The 11080-nt window shown below is 57.3% G+C and overlaps 1 protein-coding gene and 1 long non-coding RNA gene across 2 annotated transcripts; one reads left to right on the forward strand and one right to left on the reverse strand.

Moving 5' to 3' along the window:
* Positions 1 to 463: 463 nt before the first annotated feature.
* LOC113892272 lies at positions 464 to 4261 on the reverse strand. The gene is made up of 2 exons (XR_003511008.1): positions 4158 to 4261; positions 464 to 695 (listed from the first exon to the last, which is right to left on the reverse strand). It is a non-coding gene; the product is annotated as an uncharacterized LOC113892272 (long non-coding RNA).
* Positions 4262 to 4447: 186 nt separating this feature from the next.
* TMEM121B (transmembrane protein 121B) lies at positions 4448 to 8471 on the forward strand. The gene has a single exon (XM_027543389.1). It carries the CDS (start codon positions 4448 to 4450, stop codon positions 5966 to 5968), a length of 1521 nt encoding a protein of 506 aa, XP_027399190.1. The 3' UTR covers positions 5969 to 8471.
* Positions 8472 to 11080: the final 2609 nt, after the last annotated feature.

Consider the following 11080-nt stretch of genomic DNA (forward strand, 5'->3'; position numbering starts at 1 on the left):
CAGGAAGCCCAAGTCATGCTAGCTTTTTTGAGTTAATATTTGCTTGGTTTATTTATATAAATGCATTAAAATACATATGTCTACATTTTTCTTCAACCTTCACATTCAACCTTTCTTTGTCTTTATGTTGTAGAGATAGTTCTTTTATTTGCTAACTTATTTTTGGTTGTGGTGGCGCGTTGCTGCGGTTTGAGGGCTGTCTCTGGTTGCGGCGCGCTGGGTCCTCTCTCGCTGTGCAGCACAGGCTCCAGGCGAGCGGGCTTCAGTAGTCGCAGCCAGGCTTAGTTGCCCCGGCATATGGAATACTCCCAGGCCAGCGATCGAATCAGTGTCCCCTGCATTGGCAGGCGATTCTTACCCACTGTGCTACCAGGGAAGTCCCTGGAAATATTTCTTATAAAAGCATATAGCTTGGAATTAAAAAAAAATTGAGCCCAATCATCTCTCTTATTTAACAGGACACTTATTGTGATTGCGGATATATTTAACTTTATTTTTTTAAACCATCCTTTGCATTCTGGCTTGTGTTATTTCTGATGAGAAGCCTGCTGTCAATCTAACTTCTGTTCCATGATTTACTGTCATGGTGTCTCTGAAGATCCTTTCCTGTAGATGCTCTCTGGTTTCACATCCGAGCATCTAGCAGCAGGTTTATTTTTATTCATCCTGTTTAGGATTCATTGTGATTCTTAAATCTGTGGATTGGAGAAGTTTTCACCAATTTTAGAAAATTCTCAGCTGTAATTTCTTTATTATCTTTCCCTGACACTTTCAAGTTTCTCCTTCTGGAATTTCTATTAGGCATATTTTGGATCTTCCCAATCTACTCAATTTGTCTTTGGAATATGTTACCACTGCTAGCTCTCTCTACTGCATTCTAGAGATTTTCTTCAGATATATATTTTTATTCATTTTTGTTGGAGCATGGTTGCTTTTCAACGTTGTATTAGTTTCTTCTGCACAGCAAAGTGAATCAGTTATACATACATCCCCTCTTCAGATAATATTATTAAAGTCACTAAGTCTTTTTAGGTGTATCTAATGTACTGCTGGAGAAGGCAATGGCACCCCACTCCAGTACTCCTGCCTGGAAAATCCCATGGACGGAGGACCCTGGTGGGCCACAGTCCATGGGGTCGCTAAGAGTCGGACATGACTGAGCAACTTCACTTTCACGTTTCACTTTCATGCACTGGAGAAGGAAATGGCAACCCACTCCAGTGTTCTTGCCTGGAGAATCCCAGGGACGGGGGAGCCTGGTGGGCTGCCGTCTATGGGGTCGCACAGAGTCGGACACGACTGAAGCGACTTAGCAGCAGCAGAAATGTACTGCTTAATACACCTATTAATGATTTTCAATGACTATATATTTGAAATCTGAAGTTCTTTTTAAAAAAATATTTTCATTTTTTGGTACTAAGAGTTTTTTTTCCCCTAGTATAATATTTAATTCCTTTAACAATTTTAAAACTGTTCTTTAAAAATATTTATTTATTTGGCTGTGCCAGGTCTTAGTTGCAGCACATGGGATCTAGTTCCCTGACCAGGGATTGAACCCTGGGCCTCCTGCACTGGGAGCGTGGAGTCTTAGCCACTGGACCACCAGGGAAGTCTCTTAAATGGTTTTTTGAGTTATTTTCTTAGTAGTTGCTCTAAAGCTAATAATATGCATTGTATCTTATGGTTTATACCAATGTAATTTCAGTGAGAAATAGAAAACATGCTTCTATGTATTTCATTTCTGTTCCCCTCTTGGTATTTTATGTCTTAAAGAAGCTGAGATCTAGTCTTCCTCTACAGGAGAGAATCTATATATTTGTAAATCTGCGGTATTAAACCTTGGTGCTGGGGGTGGGGGCGATCCTGCCCACTGAGTTTCCTGGGCTGCTGAGCTGACTGGGCCTGTCTTCTCCCTCTCAACCCATTCTGGCCTCCCCGCTCCAGGTGGACGAGGTATCAGGTCTCCAAACAAGCTCTACCTGGTGTCCCCCTCTGCCCCCTGGCATTTAACAGGTGCTCAGGGAAATGGGTTTTGGATTGAAACTTGCTTAGCTTGTCCCCCACTCCCAGGCTGCCATCCTAGGCTTATGAGAAGGAGTGTGGTGGGCAGGTGAGGACACTGGGCTGGGAGTTGGAGGTCTGGAAGCAAAGTGCCATCCCTCTGTCTCTGTCCCTGGGTATTGTGTATGAGACGTAAGCACAGACCCTGAGAGCCTGGGAGCTGCTTGGCGAGTGTGTCTTCCCTTTTCCAGGTCCATGTGGGATGTTTGCACTCAATTTATATACAATAAAGTCTTAACTTTCTTCTTTTCATCCCAGCCACATCTTTGTCAAGCTTCTCCCAGGCTGAAGCGAAGGCTCTGTGTGTGCATGTGTGCGTTCGAGTGTGTAGATTAGACATAACCCACTGCAACACCGAGGAGCCTCCGGGACTCAGACCATTGGCATACTCCATCATGTGCCCTGATTTCTCATCCTTCTTTTCTGTGACCTTTTCATTCAGGGCCTCAGACCTGAAAGAAACGGGGCTAAAGAATCTCATTCAGAAGTTACTCTAGGGAGTCCATTCCCTAGAAATGCAAGGATAACTTCAAAGATCTGGTACAACCCAAGTTCCCAGGGAGGAGACCTATCCTCAGCAGGGGGTGGGGGTGGGGGTGTCTGGGCGAGGGCTGGCATGATGGGCGAGGGCAGGAGGTAGCCAAGTGGGTGGCTAGAGTAAGTGGGCCTAGGCTGGGGTGAGGACAGAGCCATCAGTGTTCACTCAGGAGCCCAGTTCTTTGCCTTCATCAGCATCTCTGCTTCTCCTGCTCGGTTGACTTGAGCAGGAATTATAGGCCAGTTTTCAGGTTAGCTGCTGGGTGGTGTTCTCCCTGAGGGGAGGCTGGGAGCCTGGCTGTAATCACTCCCATTAGCAGTTGGCAGGTCCCCAGCCCACTTTTTCACCTGGACCTGCTGTGACACTCACGAGTGCCCCCCCCCACTGCCCCGGGTGGGTGGCCTCGGTGCCAGCTGGCAGGGCTAAATCTCTCATGCTGTGAAGCCTGTGCCCAGCTCCAAGGACCGCTGTTCCCAACAAGAACTGCTTGGCTCCCTGGTGCTTGGCGAAGCCCAGAGCTGTTGGGCAGCAGAGCTCCCAGTGTGATCTTGGGAAGGGATCCAGCCCAGAAAACAATCAGGAGTGGCCTGAGCTGGTAGGTTCCCAAGGGTGGAGAAATGAGCAGTTGTAATGATGACACTTACCTTTCACACGTTCTGCACCAGAAACTGTGCCAAACCCTCCCAGCTCATGACCTCCTAATACAACAGCCTGGGAAGGCAAATGTTGGTCCCCTTTTGCAACTGGGTAATCCGAGGCTCAGAGAGATGAAATAAGACCACACAGCCCCAGTGGTAGAGCTGAGACCACCAACCCAGGGCTCAGCTCCCCCGCCACACCTGTTGGACCCACATGAGGACTGGACACAGAACGTGTGCGTGCTGGGGGTGTGCTGTGAAACCTCACGTCCACCTGTGGACTGGCAGGACAGAGCGCTGGGCGCGTGCTGAGTGTGAAACCCCACGTCCACCTGCGGACTGGCGGGACAGAGCTCTATGCACTGCCTGGCTACAGCATTCAGCATCACTGCTGTGGTCCTTTGAGTCCGTCGACACACCTGCACCTCTAGGGGTTTCTTTATTTTTCCTCTGCAGCTACCTCTTCACGGTGATTCCCGTTCCTGCCTTATGAACCTCAGAGAATACCCAGCGCCAGCTTAGCTGGGGCCACACAAACCGTCCTCTTTCTGCCCCTTTCTTCCCAGCGTTTGTATTCAGAGAGCTGCTCCGGCCACTGCAGATTGGTACCTCCCCCGGGGTGCCCACTGAACCAAGTGGGCAAGGGACATACATATGTAGAAATATATGTCTGTTTATGGTCCTTGTAATCAGTACGGCCTGACTCTCCCCGTGGCTTTTAAGGGCCTTAGGGAGAGGCAGGGTGGCCCAATGGGGAGTGGAGAGGGCACTGGAGGAAGCAGAGGCCAAGTCTACCCTGGTGCCTGCAGAGGTCCGAGCCTGGTTGCTGGCAGGCACGATATACACTGAGACCAAGGCCACCCGGTCCCTAAAGCCCAGGGGTTCAGCGGGTAGGACCTCGCGATCACCTCCCATCTCACCTCCGCGTTCCCACGGGGCGCCCCCGAGTCCCCACGGGTTCCGAGGCAGCGTCCTCCCCGCTCCGCGCCACCTCCGCGCCCAGCAGCCTCTCCCCTTCTTCCCGCCGACCCCGCGGCCCGGATCTCCCCCTCCCAGCCCCGAATCCAATCCCGGTCTCCCTGCCCCGCCCCCAGCTCTTGGCTGGGCCGCCCCGCGCGCCGTCACCGCCGCCGTCACCGCGCGCGCCCGGCCGCGGGGCTCGGCTCCGGCGCGCGGCTCCGGCCGGGGAGGCGGGAGGGAGCCGAGGACAATGCGCCCCGCGCCCGGCGCCCCCCGCGCGGCCCCGCCCCCAGCCCGGCGGCAGCCCCGGTTCCTGCGCGGCCGGAGCGGCTCGGGCAGCAGCGGCGGCCCCGGCGGCAGCAGCGACAGCAGCGCGGGCGCCGAGCGGGAGGACGACGACGAGAGCGCCAGCATCAGCAGGCCGCTGGTGTCCGCAGAGCCCCCGGGGACCCCCGCCGCCTCTCGCGCCTCCACGCCCACCTCCGCGCGCAGCATGACCGCGGCTGACCTGGGCGCGGGCGCCGGGGCCGGGGCCGTCGGGGGTGCGGGCGGCCCCGGCCCCGGCCCCGGCCCCTCCTGCCGTTCGTGCTGTGGTTGCTGCGGGCGCCGGGCCCGGTCGGGCCGCGGGGGCGGGCGCCGCGGTTGCTCCTCTGGCTCGGGCTGCCGCTGGGGCTACCAGGCGCTGTCCGTGGCGCTGCTGCTGGCGCAAGGCGGCCTGCTGGACGTGTACCTCATCGCCGTCACGGACCTGTACTGGTGCTCCTGGGTGGCCACCGACCTGGTGGTGGCGGCGGGCTGGGCCATCTTCTTCGCCAAGAACAGCCGGGGCCGTCGGGGAGGTGCACACGCCCACCACCCGCATCACCCGCACGCCGCGCCTCTGCACCTGCCGGCCGCCCCCGCCGGGGCTGCGGGCGCCAAGGCGCGGGGCGCGCGCGGGGGCGCGGGTGGCCCGGGGCCGGCGGGGCCGGTCGGAGCGGCGGGCGAGTTCGCCTTCGCCTACTTGGCCTGGCTCATCTATTCCATCGCCTTCACGCCCAAGGTGGTGCTCATCCTGGGCACGTCCATCCTGGACCTCATCGAGCTGCGCGCGCCCTTCGGCACCACGGGCTTCCGCCTCACCATGGCGCTTTCGGCGCCGCTGCTCTACTGCCTGGTGCGGGCCATCGGTGAAGCGGGCGCCACCCCCGGCTCCGCGGGCCCCCTGCTCCTGCAGCCGCAGCGGCACCGCGCCGCCGGCTGCTTCCTGGGCACGTGCCTGGATCTGCTGGACAGCTTCGCGCTGGTGGAGCTGATGCTGGACGGCCGCGCGCCGCTGCCCGCGCACCTGCGCTACCTGCTCCTCGCGGTCTACTTCCTCGCGCTCGCCTCGCCGGTGCTCTGGCTCTACGAGCTCCACGCCGCCGCCTCGCCCCGGGCCCGGGCATCGCGGCCCGGTGGCTGCAGCTGTCTCCTGAGCCTCCTGGGCAGCTGCCTGGTGGACGCGCCCTTGCTGGCGCTGCGCTGCCTGCTGGCCCTGAGCTACCAGCAGCCGCTCTCTGTCTTCATGCTCAAGAACCTCTTCTTCCTCGGCTGCCGCGGCCTGGAGGCCCTGGAGGGCTGCTGGGACCAGGGGCTAACGGCGTCCCCTAGTCGGGCCAGGTCGGGCTACGGTGCTCCACCCTCCGCCCCGCCGGCGCCCGGAGCCCCCCAACTGGGCCACTGCATCTCGGAGGACGAGGGGTGCGCCCACGGCTATGTCAACACTCTGGCTGTGGCCTCCCAGAATTGAGGGGTCTGGAGTCTTGCTTTGGGGTTGGGAAACCCAGCTCCCTGTCCTCCGACCTTTCCTCACCTAGTCTAGATCATCTGTTAATGGGGCTGAGGGCCAACACGCCACTCTGAGCCCTTTGGGTCAAGACTGCTTGGAGCCAGCCAGCTACTGAAAGAAGGAGGAAAGTCGCCAGGCTCTGTTCTCCACACCCATTCTGAGTTCCAGCCTCCAGGGGCCTGGCGCCTCTGCTTCCTGCTTTTCCCATCTCACCCTGATTCCTCTCCTTTGTGGTGGAGAGTGGAGGAGGGGGACCCAGGCAGGAGGCTGGATGGGACAGCTGCTTTTAGGCTGTGGCTAGTGGCCGGTGTCCCACACCTTGAAATTGACCTGGAGTCCCCTGTTCCCGGGCTGTGTCTGTTGTGTTTCATCCGGATGATAGATGCAATGTGTGTGTGCGTGCGTGCGTGCACGCGCGCTCACGTGTGCGTGTGTTGTTTCCTTGTGTCCACCCTGTGCCACTTGAGATCAGCAGGGGATCTGGGGAGGCCCTGTCCTCCCCACCCACACTCCTCATTCCTACCTGAATCTGTGGCCATGAATTAATTCCCAGACAGAGCTGGGCACCTGGGGACTGCCCGGGGCCCTCCTCTGAGGGAGAGGCTCACCCAGGGTCCTCCTCAGTCCCACCCCACTCCTCTCAGCTGCGGGGCGGGGTCCACACTGTAAGGACCAAACTATACCCTTTCCTGGGTGAGTGAGCGTGTCTACCTCCGTGCTTCCCACTCGTGTTGCATCACACACTGATGCTGCTTGCAAAAAATAAGGACAAAGACTCAGATGTCGCATTCACCATGGCCACTGGACCCGCTGGGGTTCGGTGCCAGTGTTATTACAGGGTCTATGGAGGATCAGCCACTGGCTGCCCTCCGTCTCTCCCTCTCTCTGCGCCCATAGCTTCCATCCTTCCTGAGGCTGGTTGCGGGCTGGGTCAGGTCTTGGCTCAGAACTTGGGTCAGGTCTTGGCTTTGGTGGGGTCCCTGGATTGATATCAGTTGGGCCACCCACGGGCCCACGGGAGTAGGGAACCCGTCTCCCACCCCCTGCCTTTCTTCTGGGAAGCCTGGCGTGGATCAGAAAGGGTGGCAGTGACCTTTGTCCTCTGCTCTGGTTAAGGGAGTCCCTAGGGAAAAGGTAGACTGTCTGGAGGGGGTGGGCAAGCCCCACCCCACCCAGCCTCCCTCCCTAGCGACAGCTGGTATCCAGGGGTTGCCCACACACAGACTTGAGGCCAGGGTAACAGGGTAACAGGATGGGGTGGGGGCGGTTTGTAAGGATCTCCCCGCTCCGTGTGCTTGGGCAGCTTTGTGTGGTGTAATAAACCCCAGACAAAGTGCCCCAAGTCTTGGGTGGTGGTTTGACTCTCACAGGCTGGCTTCAGTGACATGTCACTTTTGCTTCCTGGGCCTCTGTTCTGTGCTGGGGGCCAGAGAATGTTTTGGGGCTCTTCATTGTTATGGAGGGTTGTTGACAGAAGACAGAGACACAGGAAGGGCTAATGTCCTGAGCCTCCCTGCTCTAGGGGCGGGGGCAGGGAAGAAAATGTTTGCACTGAGTGTTGGGGCTCCCAGCCCCTCGCCCACCAGGTCCAGGGTCAACTGGTTGGATTTTGCAACAAATTGTTCCTTTTTTTGCCTTCCCGCCTCTCCCAGGACCCCTCTTCTTGCCCTTTGAACTCCATGTGGTCAAAGTTCTGGGGCCCAGACCCTGGGGGAGCCCCTCTGCTCACATACCCTCTCTCCAGCGTAGCTGTTGCTCTGCCACCCACTCTCCACGTCTGAGCCATGGGGGCCCAGGCTGGCCCCTGCCCCATCCTGTTCTCCCTGCTGAGTGACACTGCGACATGTGGGGGGACCCCAACTCGGGTGTGCTGGTGGGGGGCTGCGGTAGGTTCCGATGAGCTGCGCTTCCCCGTCCGCTGAGAGACTGAGTGTGCGGCTGGTCCCGGCCGCCGGCCCTCGCTCACCTGGGGACAGACATCCTCTTCCTGACACTTGGTGCCGTCACTTGCGCTCAGGGGGTCAACCCTTCCTTCTGCCATGTTTCTCTGGAGTCCTTTTACTTACTTCCCTTGCCCCACTCACAAGAAGAGATGCCCCGGAAGTTTCGTTTTTCTTGTTTTCTAGGGGCATCTGTGGTGTGGGGGGCCAACTGGAGATGCCTGTCCCCGGGCCCACGCCCTCCGTGCAGGTCACGGAGGAGAAGCTGGAGTCGGACCCGCGCTGCTGCCTCTAATGCTGGGTGGGTCGGGCCTCTGACTCCTTCCCTGTTTGGAAAGGGCTTGGCCCAGACCCTCTGTACAGACAGCTACAGAGTCCACGATTCTTCCGGAAGAGCGGAGAGCTGGCAGTCGGAGCCTGGGGGACGGAAGTGGCACCTCGCTGGCATTTATCACTTTTTTTTTTTTTTCTCCTCTTTTTAAAAATAAAACCAGCTTCTGTTCTGGAAAAAAAAAAAAAAAAAACTTGAGACTTGTGACAAGCTTCCTGTGCGGTTTAAGATCGTGCCTGTCCTGGTTTCCCTGCTAAACTCTTGAATGTCACCGTGACATCTGTCATCGCTGTGCGGGTCTCTGCTCACATTCTGGGCCCGCCTTGGCTGCTTCCTTCCAGGTGGCTGGCAGGCTCTTGAGGAAGTGGCCTTGGGCTTCACGCCCTGGCTCCCCTCCTTGGCTCCTTCTTTCTGGGAAGAACTTGCCAGTGGGGGAAAAGGCTGAGAAGCCAACTTCTTAAATCCTCTGCCCTCCTCGCACAGGCCAGAAGCAAGAGTCGTTTTAGGGAAGAGGAGGGGCCGTGCTTGTCTGTTTTTAGCACAGAGAGCTGGGCGGCCTGAGGGAACACCAAATCTCTGCAGAAATAAGACCATGGTCATAGTTCTGCACAGAGAGGGCCGGAGCTGTACAAGCCGCGAAGCCCAGGCGGCTCCGCCTGTGCCTGCTCAGGCCCACCTGGCCAGCGGGATCTTCCCCATTTACAGGACAGGAGCACCTACAAACTTATAGGTGGGAATGGGGTGACGTGTGCCGAGACAGTCCTTCCCTCAAGACATGGACGATCGTAACAAGTACAACAGTCACAGAGCAGCAAAGACCATGTCTTCATGTCTCCCTAAATGCAGGTGGATGGTAAGATGACCAATCTGACTACGTTCTCGTGGCTGAGCTGCTCAAGAGGGGAGGTCGTGTCAGGGGGCTCTAGTCCTGCAGCCAGAGGCCTGGGGTTGGGTGAGCTCAGGGCCCGGCCCCTCCGGGGAGCTTCCCCTCTGCTCCTGAGCCCAGAAGGATGGAGCTGCCTGCGGGAGGCCGCACTGCAGTCAGCAAGGGAATCAGGTCTGAACCACGTCCAGTGGGCGGCCCCGGGCAGCCTTCAGACTTGGATTCTCCTTTGTCGTCTGGGTCTGGCTAAAAAGCAGGGGCAGGAGCCACATCCCGGGGAGTCCCACAGGCCCCCAGTCAAGCCCAGGCAGACTCTCCTCTCAGGCCATAGAGAGGAAGGAGCCGGGACACTGATTCCCACTAAGGTGTGAACAACTAAAGTTGACTCTGATGGGCAGGGCTGGGCAGGGCCCTCACTGAGCAGGTCTTTGCAGGAAGGCCCCTCCCTTGTTTACCTGGGAGGGGAGACTGCTCCTGCAGAGCGCAAAGGCCACAGACAGAAACCACCTTTGTCGTCTGGTTCTGGCTAAAAAGCAGGGGCAGGTAGCCACATCCTGGGAGTCCTACTGGCGAGCATCTTCTCCCTTCTGCCCGAGGCAAAGATAAGCAGGAAATGAGTAAAACCCATCACAAAGCAGGCGTTCAGAGGCCCAGCTCCAGGTGCTGAGTGGACATTTAAGTGATGAACAAAAGCCCCTCCAAAACCTGAGCACCTCTGAGGACCTTCCTGAACAGGAAAGAGAAGCTGGTTCAGAACCAGCGTGGCCTGCAAAGTCCAGAGGACCTGTTAGCCATTTCTCACTTTCCTAGAGAAAAAGCTGTGGACATCCGCACGGGTTGTATGGCCAGGGGTCCTCCCCCATCCTTGAGTCCCTTCTGTGCACTTTGCTTGGTGAGGGCCCCGAGGCGTGGGGGTCACAGTCTAGAGGACACTTGTTATCAAAGGGCCTTTCTGGGTGAGGCACGATTTCACTAGCTGTGGTTCAGAATAGCATGGAAAGCGAGACCTGGCCTTATTCATACCTGATGCTCTTGGCATTTGGGTGATACTTAGACTGAGACCAGTGTGAGGCTGGGGGCTCTAGGGAAGGAGGGGGGAGATGGGTGGAACAAAGGTTGATTACCTGGGGATCTTCCTGACTCCGTTTATATCCACCGTGTCCACATAGGCACACCCACTGATGGAAAGATTAGTGACTGTCTAGCGATGGGACGTTTGGGGTCATGGGGTGATAATTAGAGGGGCTGGGTTTCTTTGGGGAGGAAGAAAAATGTTCCAAAATTGATTATGCTGAAGGTTGCTGAACTCTGAACTCCCCAAAGCCTTGACTTGTACAGGATCCGTGGTGAACTGTGTGAGCTGTGAATCGTGTCTCAGTGAAGTCGTGAGGAAAGAAAGGGCAGCTGTGGTGAGAAAGGGACCTGGTGGATGGTGACAACTGGGTCGTCTGGCCTCAATGGCCAGCACAGCAGGAGTCTGAGGTCTGTGGGGAAGGTGGTCCAGGCGGAGAGTGTCTCCCAAGACCAGGCTTGAGACCACAGGGCCGGGACACCCTGCTGCAGGCACCACCTGGCTCCAGCCACGGAACCCACACTCTGCACATTGAGCACGAGATGACTGGAAGTGGGGGGATCGTCCCAGAGAGCTGTGTGGGCATCTGCACCCAGTGACGCCCACCCAACATCGGGGGGTGGCGCCCAGGAGGCTGGAGGCTGGGAGGTCTCGGCTCCTCTGACCTAGTCCTCTTGGCTGCTAGAATGGAATGCCTGAGACTGCACAGACTATGAACAGCAGAAACAGAGCCGGGGCTGGAAGTCCAAGGTCAGGGTGCCGGCGGATTCTAGATTCACAGGTGGCCATCTCACAGTGTCCTTGCATGGCAGGTTTCCTACTAGGGCACTTAGCCCATCCATGGGAC

Source organism: Bos indicus x Bos taurus, chromosome 5, assembly GCF_003369695.1.
Source record: "Bos indicus x Bos taurus breed Angus x Brahman F1 hybrid chromosome 5, Bos_hybrid_MaternalHap_v2.0, whole genome shotgun sequence".
Lineage (NCBI taxonomy): Eukaryota > Metazoa > Chordata > Mammalia > Artiodactyla > Bovidae > Bos > Bos indicus x Bos taurus.